The following is a 20,341-nucleotide window of genomic DNA, read 5'->3' as shown; positions in this document are numbered from 1 at the left end:
GCTGATTTGATCACAATTGCCGCATTCAACTGCGAAGGTAATTGTTTTGGGCATGCACATTTGTCGTATTTTATCGCTCGCCGTAAGTTGAAATAGGTAAAATCGTCGTAATTCATGAATTTTGTTTCAATAGGTAATTTTCTTGATACTGTGTAGAGTTAATCGTGGTCCAAAAGTAGTGAAACGACCAGTGTGAACAACCATAATTCATTGCAACGGTGTGAGCTCCGGGGACAGAAGAATCTGGAATTGCGCGCGCATAGGAAACTGCGCGCGCACATTGTTCTGACCAACAGATGCGCCTCAAATATTTAAATGGGAAATGTAAATGATCTGATTATTGTTCACGATGCTGATGCAGTGGTAAACAATTTTATATAGGTACATAATAATTGGATGCTTTTGCTGCCAAGTACCATTGCACGAATAGGGAGAAAAATGAATGTCTCTCATGGCCCTAGCGGAGCGTGGAAGGCGAGCACCGCCATGACAGTAGTCGTATTTTCTCTAAACTGCAACAACAATTATTGTTCCGTGTGTTTTCGGAAAATTATCGAGGTTCCCGCAGAGTCTTACACCCTAATCGGCATTCATATTGCCACCGGTTTTCCGTAGTTTCGTTTCATGGTATTTGTCGTCTTGGGATCGACGGAGCGTGGCCATTATCCAGGGATTTGCTTGTGGGTACCTGTGGCGAGGTGAGGTGTTGGAGAGGCAGAGGCGTCCCCCCTCGCGTCGGGACGCACGTCCCCGGCCTAAACGACCGAGATGCCAGCACCGCCAACAACAGCAAACACGTGAGTCCTCCTGACAACCCCCCTTTATCCCTTACAACCACTGGGTCAGTGCTTACAACCAGAATATCAATCCTTGAGTAACTCGCCACAGGCGTTTCTAGTCATCGGTCGATTACCGCTACCGATAAATCCTCCATTTTGTTACGTTGCCCTCCTCTGGAAATTGACGCGTCATGCGGTCGACTAGATTATGGTACATATATGCTAACTCTACCCTGCCACAATTTCTTCGAGAATATTTGACTTCTCATTGTTATTTGGACCGCTTTTCTCTGCTATCAGTACGGACACCCTACATCCTTTAGTACCTGACCAACTTGCTTTGACATCCACTGTTTTCGTTATTCAAAATCTATAGTATAGATATAGCTCATGTGGCCTGTGATTAATTCCCCGTTTAGCTTCTAATTTTTTTTGCGGTATTATTTGACTGCCCAGACATCACCCAATCTCTTTGATCTATTTCAATTTAGTTTAAATTCTCTCCGCTACCCTTATTCACTTTCAACTCATTGGCAGATTTTAACTACCATATGTATGTCAGCACAGAAAACCCTGATTAGATGCAGCAATCAACGCAGCAATTAAATGAGTTTCTATGATCATTGGTCGATGCCAAATACATTTTTCTGGCATTACGGATTTAAACTCACCTTAATAAATCTAAAACCCAAATTTAATTCCAAGGCAAGCAGGCAATATAATATCAAAGAGTGCAACATAAAAAATTTTCTTTCGTATCAAGTTGATCTCAAAGTTGATGCTCTCGATGGCGCTGGATCTTTGTTAACCCAATTCTTTGGTCAGTGTTTAGACTTACGCAGTTTTGAAAATGCCACTTCACAAAAATTACAATGATAGAGTATAATAGGAGAATAGAATTGGCACGAATAGTTGTTCATTGTTGTAATCATCGACAGACTCGATTACAACTAACCAAAAAATTTACTAACCTTAAAAAGTGCAAAGAGAGGTTCATCGATTAAATAATGGGCATGAAGCAATTGAGAAATGAGTTTTTACATATTTCAAAACCTTTCGTATTTTTCAGAACCAAAAACGATGAGCTACAGATGACAATTGTCAATAATCCTCATTGAATAAAAATGAACGGGGAGCAGCATGCTTTGCCAGCGACTACGCAGGGGCAGCAAGAGGTAAACAAGTATTGCTAGTTAGTTTTATTTCAAGGCTGGATTCCAAATGACAAATGTGCAATAAAGAAACATCTTAAGATGTGTAGGGATGTTTTCCCATCCATTCTACAAAAATTTCTCACACCACACAAAACTTGAGGAACTCATATGTCTCAAGAAATGTTTTCTAAGCACTGTACTTATTTTGTCCAAATGCACTATGTTGCACGCTCAACTGTGAAAATCGACTTGGTCACTGGCCGATAAAAAGCCGTTTATTTATTTTTAGATATTCGCTTTTAATCCTCTTTTATTTATCCTTCATGTTACTATTGTGTAAGTGTATCTTAGCGTTACGTGAAAAGAATTGCTCATAGCAAACAAGTTTTTGATTCGGTAATTGAAGGAAAATAAGACATTGCAAATACAACCCCTTTGTATATTAACTGCCCATACAATTTGTAATCTAACGATGAGTGGGAAAAAAAGTGACCAGAAACTTGTTGAAATTAGGAATTGAATTAAAATTTATTAAAAGGGTAGTTGCACACTTATTAGTTGGAAAACAGCCTCAAGGCATGTGATTGCATGCACTATTGATGTCGTACAAACGTTTGAATGTGTATTGGTAGGAAGTAAACGTGGGTCAAAGTGGTCGCTCTTCGTACCCAAGTGGATTGGCCACTGGATCTACGCTTGGAAATGTGGGAAGTATTCCCCATTCGTCAGCAGATCTACGCGTAGGTACAGCAGTAGCCTTAGCCTCTTCGGTAGCTAAATATTGGGTCCTGACCAATCTGTTTCCTGGGGGGCCGCTTCCTCAGGTTTCCGTATATCACCATCCTCACCATAATTCCTCGCATCGAAGCACCAGTGGTGATCCTGCAAACAAGGAATCTGCTTCTTCCTTAGCTCAAGAAATGGCCATGGCTTCAACTTCTCACCAACAGGCTTCTACTTCACATCACCATCAACAAACTTCAGTTAATGCCAACAATCAACATAACTCCCTGCACCCGAATGCACAGGTTGGTTATTTTAGACACACGCAAGTACGCTTACACAGTAGTTGCTGCCATATGTTCGTTCAATGTTTAGATAGGGTCTATTACAAGAAGTCTAGTTGGATACTTGGTAGCGTAGTATTGGAATATTTTTGGTTCGTTTTTCAAGTAACGCTACATAATGCAGCGTCTTCCGTATCCTTTTCACAGGTTGTCCTAGTTAATCAATGGTTTTTATGCATCATGGCATATAGTTATATAATTCTTATGATCATATACATTTTCACAGTAGTCTTATTGCAAAAGTGACGAATGTCATATCACAATACCACTTACAATCAACTCTCTGTAAACCAAGAATTCAATCATCATTGGTTCTATTAGTTGTCAGTGACACAAATTTATACATGTGTTGCATAGGTTTTGAAACAAACCAAAAAATGTTCATTCTGCGTGTTTTTCAACAACTAGACAGCACTGGTAAAAGTCAAAGATACAAAATAAGGTGATAAAGTTTGGTCAGCAAACATATGCAACATAGCACAACTACGCACGCTCAGCTACAGATACTTTGATAAAAGCATCCTGTAATTTCAATACACAAGGATGGCTAAACAAATATAGAATGAGTGTATGAAAATGATAATTTTTTTGCCTCAAGAAAAGTATTCAGCACTCAAATCATGTCAGCAAAAAACTCAGGAACGATGGACAAGGATGTTGCAGGCTTATCACGAATGTCACTATACAGTAACTCGATTGTATCAGGTTAGAGTTATTTGCTAGTTGTAAAGAGTTGCTGGGATACGTCCGTTTTATTCCTGTCTTTCATGTAAAATGATCATATTAGTTAATTGTCTGTCCACGTAGTAGGGAGGGGTTGTGTTATAATAATATTGAAAACTTTGTCATGCACTTCCGTAATTTACTTTATTTCTTTTTTGTTTCATTTTGATAGATTCCAGTATCCCTGCCTGGTTTGGGCTTAGACGGAACCCACTTACCTGCAAGTGTCAGTCACTTGCACGCCGCACATGCGCAAATGCAGCAACAAATGCAGTCACAGCAGCAACAACTGCATCAGCAGCAGCAGCAGCAGCAACAACAACAACAACAACAACAACAACAACAACAACAACAGCAGCAGCAACAACAACAACAACAACAACAGCAGCAGCAGCAGCAGCAGCAACAGCAGTCCCATCATCAAATGCAGAATCATCAGAATAATCAAAATAGTGGACATAGCCCTCAAAATCAGCCTAGCAGCCAACGTGACGAGAATAAAGTAAAAGATGAAGGTGGTAGCTGTACTACGGAAAGATGCAGCGATAATCAAGTGCACTGTCAGGTTCAATGCGATCTACAGTTGCAACCTCAGGCACAGTCAGATATGCAACAAAATCTAATGCAGCAGCAGCAACAACAGCAACAACAAATCGGAGTGACTATTAGTGGCAATAGTTCGACCGATGCTGGAAATCAAAACAATTCCGATACCTTGAAAACTGAGAAAGACAAGGAAATGCGCCAGCAGAGCATGGCACAGTAAGTATCCCTATATCTCGTCCATACTAGGTCACTTATCACTCATGCTAATGTAGAATCAAGGTATGAACATTATCATTTAACGAACTCTGAAATGATTCGATAAACTCAAGCAAAGTAGATTTTCCTTAGTTAAATGTTTCAACAGAATACAAAGCAATTAGCATACTGCAAGTAATAATGCAGCTCGATATTTAAAGGCTCAATTTTGATCAATAATTTCTGTAGATTTCAGTTACCTGACCTCAAACCTGGGGGTCATATGATGGATGTCAGAACAGCTGATGGTTCAGTTGTAAAAATAAGTGCTGGAAGCGAGCAGGATCTTGCCAAGACACTTGGCGTTGAAATGGTACAAAATATGTACAAGGTAAGCGGTGTACCGGAGCCCTGCTTCGATATTTACTTGAGAATAAGAATCATGATTGTGCCTCTCATCATAGCAGAAAAGCAAACTTCAGCTTTATTTTAAGTAAAATATAGAACATTTTTCCTTCGCAGGTCAACGTTGAAGACATCAATCAGCTACTGGCTTACCACGAAGTTTTTGGTAAGCTGCAGAGTGAAATTGCAGCTGGAACAACATTGGTGGGTGGAACCGTACCTACCCAAACTGTAACTACAATACAGAACGGAACCCCAATTGTGCAACAGGTGCAGCTAAACAAATTTGATATCAAGACAAGCGATGGTGAGGCAACCCCAGGACCAAGTGCATCTCCCGTCTCCGTAGGTAGCCATGCCTGTGAAGTCTGTGGCAAGATATTCCAATTCCGTTATCAGCTAATCGTGCATCGCAGATATCACACCGAACGGAAACCCTTCACATGCCAGGTAACAAATAATCTCATGTGCCTTAATCTTCCCTTCCAACCTAACGTAGTCGGTTATTTAACGACATTTTGCAAATGCCACTTCTAGATATCGAGGTGAAACAACATATAAGATAAAATCCAGCAAAAGTAATTGTTTTTTAATAAATATATCAGCAGGGCAGTAGCTTCAGAAATTATAATGACGAAATAACTTATACAACTATTATGGTTTGTTTCAGGTTTGTGGTAAAGCATTTACAAATGCTAACGACCTCACACGGCATGGTAAGTGCCATCTTGGTGGATCAATGTTTACATGTGCAGTCTGTTTCCATGTATTCGCAAACGCGCCGTCATTGGAGCGGCATATGAAACGGCACGCAACCGACAAACCCTACAACTGTACAGTTTGTGGAAAAAGTTTCGCTAGAAAAGAACACTTGGATAACCACACTCGATGTCATACCGGCGAAACGCCTTATAGGTTCGTTTACTCTGCACCTCTATTGTTTTTAGTACAACGTGAAAACCTTTGACATTTCAAAACAGCTAATATTCTTCGTTTAATTATTTAAAATTACGTATGTACGTATTAGGATGGTTTTTATTGTAGGCATATTGGAATTTTTTTTTGACAATAGTCCGAAATCGGTTCAAACTATATAAAACAAATTTTTTTTTATAAAACTCAAAAAATTTGAAAATTTGGCACACATACTGTAGAAATTTTTCTGATATTATCGATAAACATAAGTCAAAAAATTCTCTGCAGTATTCGTGCCAAATTAAAGAATTTGTTGAGTTTTGTAACATTTTGAAGCGATTTAGTACTATTGTGAGAAAAATTCCAACACCCAAATAAAGGATCACTGGATTGAGCCTAAAGGACGGCTCAACTTTGCCTTAGACTATCTATCGACACGATAAAGTTAACAAAAAATCATAAGAGACCTTTTTTGTAGAACGTTAAATATCCTACAAGAAAACATTAAGCCCATGATTTTAAATATATTTACATGCTGACGACTTACAAAATTACAAAGAACAAGATGAGATTTTTACGTTATTTCCGTTTCAAACTTTGACTGCCGCGGGGTCCAGGTTAATAACAAAATTATATTAGAGCTGTTATTTGAAAGGGATTATCTTTTTGTATATTTTGAACCGATTTAGGGCTATTTTCAAAAAAATGCCAACATACCCAGAATAAGGACTACCCTAGTACATGGTATACTTGAGATGTTTCGGTGAAGGATTATTATTCATTTACAGGTGTCAGTACTGTGCAAAGACGTTTACACGCAAAGAACACATGGTGAATCACGTGCGAAAGCATACAGGTGAGACTCCACATCGCTGCGACATTTGCAAAAAGAGTTTTACTAGGAAAGAGCATTTCATGAACCACGTTATGTGGCATACCGGAGAAACTCCGCATCACTGCCAGGTCTGTGGAAAGAAGTACACAAGAAAGGAACATTTGGCTAACCATATGCGATCACACACCAATGATACACCCTTTCGTTGTGAAATTTGTGGTGAGTGGTCTTCAATTTTATTATTTCTTCAAATTTCACCCAACACGGACGTTTGATATTTGGTCACATGAACGACTATCTACGAATCCATTTATCAAGTCATCTATGAACCTTCTTTCTTGTATCTTCAGTTATATCTTCTTCGCTCTCTTCGACTTCTTGTTAACATAGCCGAAACAACACGCGAATCTTCACTTATCATGAATATGGGAAGATGCCAAAACGAGCCGTGAGACTCATGCCCAAAACTATGCTTCGTTCAGAAATAGCGTGGAACTCGATATTGAGTAGTCTCAATGTTAGATCTTTTTCAAAGTATTGAAATAGTAGTATATGTACATATGTATCAAAAATCGTTGGGTCGGTGAAATAACGCAATGGTCTTACGAACGCATACGTGCGCACGTCTTCGAAATGATCGGAGTATCTATTTTTTTTTTTTTAAGTTTTTGAAACAATTTGATTGAGATATAATCAAAGAAAATGTAATTCCCGGTGTTGAGAGCGTATTTTCTGCTCTTCCGTGTCGTACTAATCGTTCAAAATAATCCAATCTAGCTCTCTAGCTCTACCTAATATAATCAAACAATACGTACAAAAAGAATTCAAAATTCGGCGTTCTTAAAAAACGGATGGATGAATTAACAAATTGAACACGTTTTTTCAATTTTTTTGATAATAATGATTAACTTATTGTTAGATAAGTAATCATGGTAACAACTGCAACACTTACATTGTTGTCTTGAATTTTCATAATTCTTTGATCGCTGAATTTGAAAAACGATTGGTTTGAGCACCTTATGTTCATGCAGCATAACTATAGTTTTTATTCACGGAGTCGCCAACATACGTTACTGCAAATCATATAAATGAAATGGTTTGATATTTCTATTTTTAATTAATCAAATATCAAACCAGCGATGGTTTCATCGAGATATTTCTTAGATCTTCAATTATTCTTTGATATTTTTGTTAGTAATTTGCGATAACCTGAAAAAACTAACTACCCAATCGAAACTATATTCTAATTCAAGTTACTATTGCAAACTACTCGTTTCAGTACGGGGATTTTCAATGTTGTATTATTGTCATTTTATTGCATCATTTTCAATGGACAAAGGAAATTTTTTTATTCAAATTCGTGTGTGCACGTTATCTTATTTTCTTCTATTTCTGTATCGATATGCAACCAGGTAAGTCGTTCACACGGAAAGAGCACTTCACGAACCACATAATGTGGCATACCGGCGAGACACCGCATCGCTGTGATTTCTGCTCAAAGACGTTCACTCGGAAGGAGCACCTCTTGAACCACGTTCGCCAGCACACGGGTGAGTCCCCACACCGATGCGGCTTCTGCTCCAAATCGTTCACCAGAAAGGAACACCTTGTTAATCACATCCGCCAACACACAGGTGAGAGCGGTTGGCAGATGTTCACTTCACCGGAAACTAATTACTATCGTTTGTAATAATGGTTACCCGTGGTTAAATCAGGATATTCAGCCAGATACTTCATATTTCAATTAATATTTCAACCCTCTTGATGGTATCTGCAGAAATCGATGTTCAGACCTGCAGTATGCATCAATTTTGCATTTTTAATTCTTTCCACAACATGTTGATGTTTTTCTTGACGTTCATTTGCTCCCTACGACTTACTTTGGTAAAAAGTCGCCTAATTACTTTGGGAAGAGTAAAGCGGGGAAGAAGCAAGTAAGAAAGGCGTAAAATATGTATATTTTCGATGAAATATCCCGAAGCTACCACTGGAAGGGTTATTCATTAGTCTTTTACTTTTTAATCAAATATATTAAAATTGGCAGATCAATAATTTGTGGGCTATACTAGTTTTACTCGATTGAAACGTCTGTTTTCCATGATCATTATTGCGGTACTAAGTCGTTGGATAGTTGATTTTTTACAGTTCAAAGTGGATGCCTGTTGAATTTCACAAATTTAACAGTATCGGAAATTATTGTGTTAATTCTAGGTTTATTTTAAGTTTCATCGTAATTGTATGCAAATACAATTTCATACAATTCATTTTTTGTATCTTCCAATCAGAAGTTTGAAAAAAACGTTTTACATGAATGACTTGACCTCCAAACCAAACTTAAGCTTGAATTCTCATCAACCAAACGTACCTCATTAATAGAAGAAATTTCAATTTCTCCTTTGGTTCACAATTCTCGTTTAATTCTGCCATTCACACCGCTCTCATGTTAATTTTGCTTGATCTTAAACCTGATCAATTTTTAAAACCTCTGCAAATCCTAATATTCACCCTGATTATCTAAAAAATGAGCGCAGTCTTGTTTGTGAGTTTATTAAAATTCGGTACTTGAAAGTTCATATTTAGTAAACAAAACTACTAACGTGTAGACCTATTTGTTCTATCATAACAAACGGTAAAAAGGTTGTTAATTCATGATTGATCTTCAGTCATTATCTTAATACCTAAATTTTTTGTACCCAGAACACTCGTAACTTTACAATAAGGCATTGTCAACTGTTTTGATGTTCACAGGGGAAACGCCATTTCGCTGCCAGTACTGCCCGAAGGCCTTCACACGTAAGGATCACCTGGTTAATCACGTTAGGCAGCACACGGGTGAGTCACCGCACAAGTGCCAGTATTGCACCAAATCGTTCACGCGGAAGGAACATTTGACCAATCACGTGCGTCAACATACAGGCGAATCGCCACACCGATGTCACTTCTGCTCCAAGTCGTTTACTCGAAAAGAACATCTGACCAATCACGTTCGAATTCATACCGGAGAATCCCCGCACAGATGCGAATTTTGCCAGAGAACTTTTACCAGAAAAGAGCACCTTAATAATCATCTCCGCCAACATACCGGTGAATCTTCACATTGCTGCAATGTCTGTTCCAAACCGTTTACAAGAAAGGTAAGCTCCCGGCCTCCTCTGATATTTTCCCGCAAGATCGATAGATTTATTCAAAAGATGCTACTAGTAGCCTACAACAGCATATGACATGTAGTTTTTCATTTTTTTTCCAGGAACATCTCGTTAACCACATGAGATGTCATACTGGCGAACGCCCGTTCGTATGTACCGAGTGTGGCAAAAGTTTCCCTTTGAAAGGAAATCTTTTGTTCCATATGCGTTCTCACAACAAAGGAAGCACTGCGGAGAGACCATTCAGATGTGACCTCTGCCCGAAAGATTTTATGTGCAAAGGTCACTTGGTTTCCCATAGACGCTCCCATTCGGATGAAAGACCTCACAGTTGTCCGGATTGCGGAAAAACCTTTGTTGAAAAAGGAAATATGTTGAGGCATTTGAGAAAACACGCTGCCGAGGGACCTCCTACCCAAGTTAGCACGCCTTCCGCTATCCCTCAACCAGGAGTATTGCCAATACCAACTGCTGCCGTCTTGGTTGGACATCCTCTGGCCCCTTCAGCACCACCAGTTGTGCCCCAACACACTGTGGTTGTTCCAACACCACCCGGAGTGTTGACGTCGTATTAAACGATTATTGAACAATCCACGAATGCATTGCTATAGTGGATATGTGACATGAATGAGAGTTAATTAATTTTCCCGTATTTGCTTGACACGGGATTGTTTATTAATCTCGGTCGATTTGTCATTGGAAGTTTGTGTGCTTTCCTCTTCATCATTGTGTCAATATCTTCCTTGTGTATAAAGAAATGCCGTGGCGAAAACAAGTGGTGTTTCCTGATCCACGACGCGTTAAACAAGAATCACTCTCACGTCAAATATGCTAGATCTAGGTATTCCGAATGATTATTGATTTCACGTCGGTTATACGTATTCGTCCTGTCAGTCGCTAGTGCACGCCAAATTCCTATTGGCTTTGTCGATTTCCGTTGCGAGTGGCGTTGGATCGCCCCATACGTGTATAAGCAACGATTCGACGAGATATATGCGGGCTAATATTGGTAGCAGCGGCTGATTTATATTCAAAACTTCATGCTTGCAATCCTAAAATGATCGGCGTATCGCATTCACTCACTGTCGTCGAACTGAATTCTAACTATGTTGTGAAAAATTATTATTTTTGTTGGAGTCCAAGGGAACACAAGAGCTATTAGCGTGAGACGAACCTTATGATTTCAAGTAACTTCACGACCTCGATTTATCTCCATAGGTTCTAGAAATTTGAAATTTCTAGCTTGTGAAACTGGGCATTTTCAATCTGTTTTGAGAGGCCTAATCGTGTAGACGAGTAACCAGAAATTTGAAAGGTTCCCGATGTTGTGGCAGAAGATTTTTAAAATAATTTGTTCTCCATGATACAGTAAAAGAACAAATAAATGCACCCACATTGCCATCGCATCAGTTATTTTCCGAACGTGATCATAAGTACCAGTTTTACCTTACCGGCTAGAATTTTATTAGTCGCAAATATGAATATACCCAATTTATTCAATCGCATATTCCGAGTTGAAATTTAGCGTTGCCGCTGCCTGAATTTCGGACATCATATTTAATACCTAATAATAATGTACATTATATTATAGCAAACACAATTCCAATATGCTATCGAGCAAGCATTCGAGAATTTCAAAGAAAATCCGATAAATTGTTTATTGGCAGCTAGTATTTTCAAGTTTATACACAACAAAAACACTGAAAAAAAAGGAAACCAAAACTTGTGTTTCTTTTCGTTAGTTTACAAATATCAAAAAACGAAAATTTTTCAACAAAAATAACGCTATTCAACACTAACTGTACAATTGGATGATTCTCGGGTTTAGAGTTAATTTTTTTTCAGTTAGTTTGGATTTTTCTCACTCTTATTTTGGTCATTTCAATTGAATAGGTACTGCCAGGTTCTCTAACCAGCCTTAATATTTATATGGTCTGATATTGATTCCGTAATTGATTATGAATCTGGGGACTTTTTTCCATTTATCGAATTCATAAGAAATGTCATACTCGTATGAAATTTATGTATAAAATTACGTAGTTGGCAAAAGTTTGTTGAGTTGTAGAATTAGAGGGGGTTGGGATTTTCGGCAAAATTTGACTAACGAATTTCCGAAATGCAGTGACTCTACCTCATTTATCAATGGTCAAGGACTTTCCTGTACAAGAGAAAGAAAGTTATGGAATATTTTTTTATTTTTGATTCTTATCTTATCCGATGATAAAGTTTGTTTTTGCATCGGTAGAGTAAACCTGTTTCTAATTTAGAACACAACTTCTCATGCATCACTAGTTTTAGCAAGATAATAGCTTTTTTTGTGTTGAGTGCAATATGCTTTTTACTTAGAAATAACGACAATGCTCGAGTAATTAATCACTATCTTTGGTATCGACGATATTTCGAATTTTTATTGAAAGTGAAAGAGCCTCTGTCTAAATAAAACAAACACGTTCACTTTTATATTAATATCGATTAACATTAATGTCAACATAAGTAAGCCATGCAGAGAGCGTGGGAGGTTTTTATTTGAGTTTTTTGTCTTTTGTATGTATAACGGAAGAAAAAAAAAAGTAAAGTGAACGGCGTGTTGGTATAGACGTGAATTATAGTAGAGCTGCGTCTTAATTTTACCAATTGATTTTAACATTTGACAAAATAGCACTACTAATAAAGAGACCGTAAGGCCATGTATTTCGTGTTTAGCGTTAGGATGAAACCACATGGAATATAGGTATTTAATATTATGTATATTAACACCCAATATTATGGTATACATATAGCATATACATTTACACACATACATACATACATATACTATACCTATGCATAATATGCATACATATATATACGAAAGGGTTCTATTCTCCGTATGCACAAAACACGGAGTTTGTGCGCAATTGCGAATTTATAATTTACAAAATACCCTCCCTTCTAGCATTTTAGATTCATATAATATATTATTAAACATGATAAACTAAATTCCTTCGAATATAGTTGACATATAACGCATTATTATCTAAAGTAATAAATGTTTTGAAACAATATTATGTGAATGAGTGGAGAAGTTATATTACATAGAACATAGACATTCATTATATTCTCAGAATTATATATATATATTGTACAGGTTGTATCCGAAAGCGAGACATTTAATCAGCACACGAATCGTACCAAAGTAAGTCATTCAGCCAAATATTATTCAGATAAAAGTTGTAAGATGATATAGGGATGCAAAGTTTTCGAATCCAAATGCCTCTGTGAACTGTTTTTACGTTTTTTCTATGACTCATTTTTATTCGAATTTTTCTCTCCTTTAGTATTCTTGTAAACATGTTCTTTGTTATTAGTGATGCAACCATTCTTGTATTACTTATACATATAAAATAAATGCATTTGGTTTAGAAAACATTGCATCCCTATATCTCCATTATCTTACAACATTTACCTGAATAATATTTGGCTGAATGACTGAGTTTGGTACGATTCATATGCTGTCAGAATAAATGCCTCACTTTCGGATACACCTTGTATAAATATTATTATATATTATATATAAATATAAAAAGTAATGAGGAATAAATAGAGATAATGTTTATATGAATTATTATTATATGTTAACAAAGCAGAAAAAAAAAAAAAAAAAAAGAGAGAAAGAGATATAATTATAGATTGGTTTATGCTTTCAAAGAGATTCAAGCTGTCAGCTGGTATTTAACTTTTTTTCTGTACAAAAACTGCAAGAAACTTCAAATTTGAACGGACGTAGCTTTTGACGAATTAAACGACAGTTCTAAAATACTATGCATGAACAGCTTATTATCTTGCTCTTGTTTTTTATACATATAATTTTATCCATTTTGCCATTCACCGTAGCCGAGGTGTCGCATTAGATTCTAAAAATGAATAGCGTCATCACCTGAAGTAAGAATAATTTGAAACAGGTGTATTTTCGGTCCATTGTGAACAACGGTGATGGAGATAATTAAGAAGTGGTTTATTTTTTAGATAGAAGAAAATATGTATAGAATTTTATTATGCACCATTGTAATATTATGTATCCCAGTTGTGAAACAAAATACACTGGTGTTATGTTAAATGTGACAACATGTATTTTTTTTCTCTACAAAATACACGAAGTGATGTCTAAACACTTGTAAATCTGGTTTTATTGGAATTCACGCCATGACGCTGTAGAAATTCCGATCTTGATGTAAGTCGAGAACAGATCAAGTTTTATTGAAAAAATCAAGAGTGAAGAGACTTCACATAAAGTTTCGCGCAAAGTAAATCCAAAAACCAACAATAGATACACTTCTTATCGTTATTTCGGAAATAGTACTAATACGAATTACTTGTATAGGATTGCAAATTTACAGTTATAAAACCATGGAGCAGACGAGCTGGATGCGATGACTGAAGGTGATCTCTATCTAATGTCTCATGCTCTAACTGCTCCTTTCAGTCGTTGACGATGGCAAAATTATTGTGATAGACTGGTTGGCGAAAATGGTGAAAACTCCTCATTTGCTCCTCATTAGTTCCGTACACCTTGTCTCGGATGTCCGCTTGATACAAATTTTTCATTACTACGGCACAATCAAAACGAGCGGCAAAATTTTGCGTTGAGGAAAGATTCCAGAAAATGTGAACTCGTTCGAATAATTGACTTACAGTTTCTGTACATACATATATTTATGGAAAAAGATTACGTATTGAATTATATGATAATGGTATTTGTACACGAGAAATAATAATTATGGTGAAAATAACTTAACGTATGGGCAAAAAATATATTTTAATTTCTGACACTGAAATTATTATGAAAATTAAAGCATGCCACTCTTAAGAGTACCTGATGAACTAACGAAGGCCGTGAATCTTACTTGCTATGAGCTGTCACTGCTTTCTGATAGTTCGGCCTGCGCTTTGATTTTGCAACTGGACCGCTTTACCCTCTTGGTATATCCCGGACCTTTTTTAGATTTTCTAAATACCTCTATAGCCTCAAGTTTCCTTTTCAAGGCGTTCAGCTTATCCTTTTCTCTTTGTGGTATAAACTCAGAGGTGACAGCGACCGGTGGTTTCAAAGGACAAGGCGTTTCCGTGAAGACATCTGTAAGTTTTGTGTCGGCCGCTGTTTCCAATTCATGTTCAACTGCCAACTCGCTCACAACTGCTGATTTCTTTGCTTTGCTTTTCTTTTGCCGTAGGTTTGCGGGGACCCCAACATCAATGTCGAAATCCGTTCGATCATCTCCCAGTCGTTCAACAGCTTTTTGTACACGTTTACTCAACGTTCCCTCGATGGATTTTTGCGAGACTCTCACCCCGAAATATGAGTCGATACCCTTCTGCTTCTTCGGTTCCGTCAGTCGTTTTTTGATCGGATTGAATATGATGTCAAATTTGTTTTTTGACCATCCGAATTTCTCGTTGGTAAAGTCGGCGAGAAGCGTTGCATTTGGCTTATTCCATGTGAACCCTTCTTTCGATTCGTCAACTGTTGGGGTGAGGTATGCTTGTGCAACAGCTTCGCTGGGAAATCCTGAGAAATGACGAATAGACTTTTATTCTTACCTACGCATTTAAACCCACTGATAGTTTTTATCAAATGCGGATTAATGAACAAACCTTTTTCCACACGTATATTCTTGAGTTTTGTACGGAGAGCTGCTTTACCAGGGCTCACTGGCCTGCCAGAGTTGATCCAGCAGCGAAAATTATTCAAGCCACGTAATAGGTTACTTTGTTCTGCAGGAAAAGCTCCAAGAATTTCCAGTGCGGTGACTGGGCCAATTCCAGTAACGCCAATGGTATAATCGCTGCCGACAAGAAGTGCTAACTGAATCATTTGCTCCCTATTAAGCTCTGAAATAAATGAAGTGACCGAACAGCGATTTAGCGATACTTCTGCTATTAAATTAACAAACAATAAATAATAATGTTGTGTAACGAAATATATCTCAATCGAATATGATGGAGTGAAATTTTATTTAGAAAGACTCACTGAAGTGATGTCGGATGTCGACAGAACGGAATTGAAGAACGTGTTTGTTGTGATTAAAAAAATTTTTGTAGACACAACGTCCTCCAAATAGCCAAATATCAGAATCATCCGTAATCGTGCCATCTGTCAAATTTATGGTTTCTAAATAAGCACACTGGGCCTCGGCCTCCATGGGAGCTATCACATACGGAATGCCAAAAAATCGGAGTAGCTCCTACAAAAAAAAAAAATAAGATGGCACTCGGATAAGCCATACCTTCAAGTTCACCATTCCACCATCACATAACGAACCTGAGCTTCCAAGCGCATTTGGTCTGTGATATCTGTAGCTTGTCGCTCTAGTCGGCCAAGATTTCCACTCAGTTCTCTTTCTTCGTTCTCCAACTCAGCTTGCATGGACAGTAATTCATCCCGCTGTACCGGAATATTCATGATTTCTTTCTCTCTTTCTCCTTCAATTTTTGCCTCCTCTGTAAAATTTTTGACCAAAAATCCTTCAGGTTTAATGCAATGGACTTGATTCTTTTCAGATTGCTTAGGAGATAATTCTGCAATTTTCTTTTTTTCTATTTTATATTCAGCTTTCTCTGGAGTCACAGGCAATTCAGTAACAGCCAATGCATCGTTGTTAGCAAAAACATCGGCAAACATATCCTCTTTTAATACCAATTCAGGTACAATAGCTATTTCTAGAGACTGCTCCTCTTCTTTTTTAACTAGACAAGTTTCAATTGGGGGTGATGTCTCTCCAACTTCCACAAAGTCATCGGAATCAGAGTCTGACATTGGGGACAAAGGTGACTTTCCTGCCTTCGGGACCTCGATTCTTATATCATTGGCAGATGTTTTGTTGTTAGCAGGAACCTTCTCAATGACCTTATTAGCCAAAGACGACTTCTCTTTCACTGACACTTCGGCTCTTAAATCATTGGCAGGTGTTTCAATTTTAGTCAAAACCTCCGGAATGATTTTTATATTGTCTGATTTATCCTCTGAAAGGCCGTCCTTATTGGAAACCAGATTTGATTTTACACAAGCACTAGAATCAATTTTCAAGACAGTAACCGGGGAATTTACGGATGGACTACTTTGTACTTTGTTCAGCGTTGAAACGTCACTGTTGGTATTACAGACCCCAGATTTAATGGCAATTTCAGAATCATTCGAGATATTTTCTTGTAGCATACTAGATCTTGATCTCGAATCTCGATTATCAGATTCTTTTTTTTTGTTTTTATTCTGTTCGATAATGCATAAAATTTCTTCCTGCTTCAAACCGCTGTGTTCCAACATGTAGGCTATCGCAGGATTAACGTCAGCTGGGCACATGAGCTTTTGAAATTTTTCTCTTTTCATTACTGTTACTTCTTGCTCGTGACCCGATTCCCAATCATCCTCCCAATCATCGTACAGGTCATATTCTCTTAGGTTTTCAAATATCTTTACTTCTTTGTCGTGGTCACCATTCTCATTTTCTCCAAAATCTGTACTAGAAATGTGTCGAACTTGTTTCTGTAGAACTTCTTTCTTCTCGCCTTAGAGAAACAAGCATGGCTACAATCAGCTGTTGAAAAGTTAATACTACAGCAATAAAAATCATGAAATCATACCTTGGATGTACACAAATCTTGTCGCATCATCAGCAGCGATACGACTAGCATTATCTTTTGTAGTTGTTGAGATTCCCTGCTCAGTTAGAAGAGTGTCCAATTCCTCAAGAGTCATTGTTTTCCCACCCATCTCTTTCTCCGCTTCTTCTAAGCATTCCTGGACGTTTCTTCGTTTGAGCAAACGTTTCATTTGGTAGTTTGAGAAGTCATGAGATTCCTAGACATATTGAAAACTTTATAGTTGCACTATTAAAACTATTCCTCAATTTTGCTAACCTCAGGCATTTCATGGAGGCGGCCCCACGAATTTTCTTTCCTAGTAGCCTTTAGATCAGTCAATATGTCATGACGAACATCTGGTGGCAGTGCCCTAAACTCAGAGCTACTAACATTGACGGAATGTATATTTCCGATCCATTTTGCTTGTTTTCTAGGACTCAGCAAAACAGAGGAATCTGTATCTGAACTCAGATCGTCTTCATCATCGAAGAGTGGTGCTCCACTACTGCTAGGAATTGCAGGCAGTTTGAACAGATCTAGGGATGTACGAACAGAGGATCTATCCACCTGAAGCATGGAACTACCTTCTGCAACCTCCTCCTGTTTTTCTACATTTCCAACCCCGAGTGCTCCTTTGACCACAGTACGTTTCAATAAATTGTTAATTAAATCTGTCTTCGTTCTCTGTGCCTTATTCGCAGCCGTATATTTCTGTTTTTTTCGAGAAGCCTGGCAATAAGATAACAAAAGAATATGAAGAGCTCTTTTTCTCACCACATAATTCCCACGCAGACCTAATTACGTGTGCATTATACATTTGTATAAAGGTATAGGTATGTAATCAAGATAACAAAGTATTCTGCATAAAACATAAACCTGTTCGTCTTCTCAGTCTTCTACAATTCAAGAATTCAGCACTCGGTTCTTATGTGAATCCAAGATTCATGAAATATATACTTGCAGAGGATTCAATAATAATTCTACTAATTTTACTTAAATGATATAGAAGGGATACTGTGAAATTCAACTAAAAAAAAAGATCTTTCCCATTTGATTTGTACGTACAATTGTGTTTTTTTTTAGCAGTGGCACACCTCCGTCGAACACAAAGACAGGCTTGATCTTGTAATAAAGTAGCTTACATATTCGGTTAAATAATCCAAGTAGATGAGCATTGGGCAAGGGGTTTCCCCGTCCATCCTGATATCCCTGCATCACTTGGTGTAGCCAAATAGAAACATCTTTAGAGATTTGTTAAGGTAGAATATCCCCATGTTGCATAATTGAAACAGTAAAATATATTCAATTAATTTGAATCAAAATGATAGAAACAAACAGAAGAAAAAGCTTGTAATACACTTGAAAAGGATACCGACACCAAGGACTTTTCCCTCTAATGTTTCCAGAGCTACTGGCTTCCCAGTTGCATCCAAGAGTCTCCATAAACCGTGGACACCCATGGTAAATTATTACAGAAGAAAACCTAAATTGACATATGTGTCATGCATATACAAGATAATCAATCACCCGTATCGGCGAACCTAACCTATCTTGAATTTTGTAACAGTGGACGGATAGCAAGAAAACTTCGCCATTATTCGTTGGCTTTGTCATTGGTATAGTTACCATTGTTGTGATCACAATTATCAGCAATACTCGCACTACAGGTTTAGTAAACTATCTACGTAAGTGATAATGATGTTACATACGTATCGATGAGAACCGCACTCCTGGCGCACAATATGGAACAATATGGGAACAACATATTGTTTTGACCCGCGTCTTCTGCTAGCAAGCTTCTGCTAAAGATGTGTGTTACTTTTTTATTTTTTCTGCTATCTCGCGTTGTATCGCAGTTACTGCTGCTTTTGACGTTTTGGCATTCAACTGTGCTCCATTTCTCATGCCCAAGAGTAAATTATATATGTATATTTATGAAATGTAAATTTTTAAATACTGGACATTTAGAGAATCGTTCCAGGAAGGGAGAGCTAACGGAAAAGAATTTTAATTTCATTGCATTTTTATACACATGCCATGTTGATAACATGCATAAATTATGTATCGTTGATTAATTAACCAATTATGATGATAATTTAATCAACGAGTATAATGCATGAGTGGTATACCCTCATTTACATGATAAAAATTTATGAACAAAAAGAAAATCATGACAATTTAAGATTAGAATATTCTATTCAAATTGGTCATCATCATCATCATCATCATCATCATCATCATCATTGTTCTGCTCATCATTATGATAATTATGAAGAATGTAGCGAGACGGCGATCATGCAATTGGTATTGGAGTTTATGGAGTGAGTAGAGTGGTGTCTACTACTCTTATAGCCGTTAGTTTGAGGCCACCCACTCTTTCCCACAGCAGGTTTTTCCCACGCCCTCGAGGGTAACCCCAACATCCTTTTGCGGCAGCAATTCCAGGCGTCGTCGACGGCGCGAGGAGGGGGGGGGGAGGGGGGGTCGAGGGAATAAACGGAGGAAGGGGCTACAGCGGCGAGGGTGGCGTCGTAAGGGGAAAGAAGAGGGCCAGCGACCAACAGCCCGTTGTAGAGCAGTAAAACAATAGAAACTTCGGCTACCTCACAATAATAACTTTACTTGCAGTTGCGGGGGATTGGGTTTAGTTCCCTTTCAGACTCTGACATTGAACTACCTCTGGAACACATGAAAACATCTTTAATCGTTTATGTTGAATGAACTTTCAAATCATCGAACAAAAAGAATTATCACTTAAAATTTCCAAGATTTTATCAACTCCAACAAAACAACATTTTTTCCTTTTTCGTTCTTTGCCCACATTTCGAATATACTGAAACATCCATCCCCTCGTGTAAAGAATCAATTGTGTACTGATTTTAAATTGTTCAAAGTTGGGACAATTCGGTGGTGAGTTTTTGTGAACGTTGGCAAAACTGTCGGAAAATTCGTAAGGTGA

General features: G+C 37.7%; 2 protein-coding genes and 1 long non-coding RNA gene across 18 annotated transcripts; 1 reads left to right on the top strand and 2 right to left on the bottom strand.

The window, feature by feature from the left end:
• Positions 1-467: 467 nt before the first annotated feature.
• Positions 468-13,866, top strand: LOC105686862 (zinc finger protein 271-like). Of its 13 annotated transcripts, none has more exons than XM_048653172.1 (12): positions 468-797; positions 1,849-1,954; positions 2,566-2,961; positions 3,896-4,485; positions 4,714-4,855; positions 4,969-5,319; positions 5,540-5,784; positions 6,573-6,838; positions 8,032-8,169; positions 9,368-9,451; positions 9,536-9,753; positions 9,867-13,866. In XM_048653172.1, the coding sequence occupies exons 2-12, from the start codon at positions 1,904-1,906 to the stop codon at positions 10,338-10,340; spliced, it is 2,955 nt and encodes a 984-aa protein (XP_048509129.1). In that variant the 5' UTR covers positions 468-797; positions 1,849-1,903; the 3' UTR covers positions 10,341-13,866. The 13 variants fall into 13 exon arrangements, with proteins under 13 accessions (XP_048509129.1, XP_020708455.2, XP_012257476.2 ...); XM_020852796.2 differs by having other exon boundaries at positions 469-797; positions 8,032-8,253; XM_012402052.3 differs by having other exon boundaries at positions 470-797; positions 2,566-2,673; positions 2,758-2,961; positions 8,032-8,253; positions 9,368-9,753.
• On the bottom strand, positions 8,260-9,371 carry LOC125500376. Of its 2 annotated transcripts, none has more exons than XR_007277745.1 (3): positions 9,217-9,371; positions 8,985-9,133; positions 8,260-8,412 (listed from the first exon to the last, which is right to left on the bottom strand). It is a non-coding gene; the product is annotated as an uncharacterized LOC125500376 (long non-coding RNA). The 2 variants fall into 2 exon arrangements; XR_007277746.1 differs by lacking the exon at positions 8,260-8,412 and adding an exon at positions 8,658-8,778.
• LOC105686861 (DNA excision repair protein ERCC-5) lies at positions 13,380-19,938 on the bottom strand. 3 transcript variants are annotated; one of them, XM_012402044.3, is made up of 9 exons: positions 19,009-19,938; positions 18,755-18,865; positions 18,448-18,623; positions 17,659-18,111; positions 17,383-17,599; positions 16,064-17,307; positions 15,773-15,986; positions 15,397-15,633; positions 13,380-15,310 (listed from the first exon to the last, which is right to left on the bottom strand). In XM_012402044.3, exons 2-9 carry the CDS (start codon positions 18,840-18,842, stop codon positions 14,652-14,654), a joined length of 3,288 nt encoding a protein of 1,095 aa, XP_012257467.2. In that variant the 5' UTR covers positions 18,843-18,865; positions 19,009-19,938; the 3' UTR covers positions 13,380-14,651. The 3 variants fall into 3 exon arrangements, with proteins under 3 accessions (XP_012257467.2, XP_012257466.2, XP_048509127.1); XM_012402043.3 differs by having other exon boundaries at positions 19,092-19,938; XM_048653170.1 differs by lacking the exon at positions 19,009-19,938 and having other exon boundaries at positions 18,525-18,623.
• Positions 19,939-20,341: the final 403 nt, after the last annotated feature.

This window comes from Athalia rosae, chromosome 3 (assembly GCF_917208135.1).
Source record: "Athalia rosae chromosome 3, iyAthRosa1.1, whole genome shotgun sequence".
Lineage (NCBI taxonomy): Eukaryota > Metazoa > Arthropoda > Insecta > Hymenoptera > Athaliidae > Athalia > Athalia rosae.
This window is presented reverse-complemented; position numbering and strand designations above follow the sequence as displayed.

What these genes read in the sequence shown, in the direction of transcription:
- LOC105686862 (XM_012402048.3), top strand. Translation starts at nt 1,904, where the DNA reads ATGAACGGGGAGCAGCATGCTTTGCCAGCGACTACGCAGGGGCAGCAA. An exon ending in CGCCAGCAGAGCATGGCACA is followed by an intron (nt 4,486 to 4,713) that starts GTAAGTATCCCT and finishes TAATTTCTGTAG; the next exon opens with ATTTCAGTTACCTGACCTCA. An exon ending in TGGTACAAAATATGTACAAG is followed by an intron (nt 4,856 to 4,968) that starts GTAAGCGGTGTA and finishes AGTAAAATATAG; the next exon opens with AACATTTTTCCTTCGCAGGT.
- LOC105686861 (XM_012402044.3), bottom strand. Translation starts at nt 18,842, where the DNA reads ATGGGTGTCCACGGTTTATGGAGACTCTTGGATGCAACTGGGAAGCCA. An exon ending in TGCTAAAAAAAAACACAATT is followed by an intron (nt 18,112 to 18,447) that starts GTACGTACAAAT and finishes TCTTATTGCCAG; the next exon opens with GCTTCTCGAAAAAAACAGAA. An exon ending in CGACATCCGACATCACTTCA is followed by an intron (nt 15,634 to 15,772) that starts GTGAGTCTTTCT and finishes CATTTATTTCAG; the next exon opens with AGCTTAATAGGGAGCAAATG.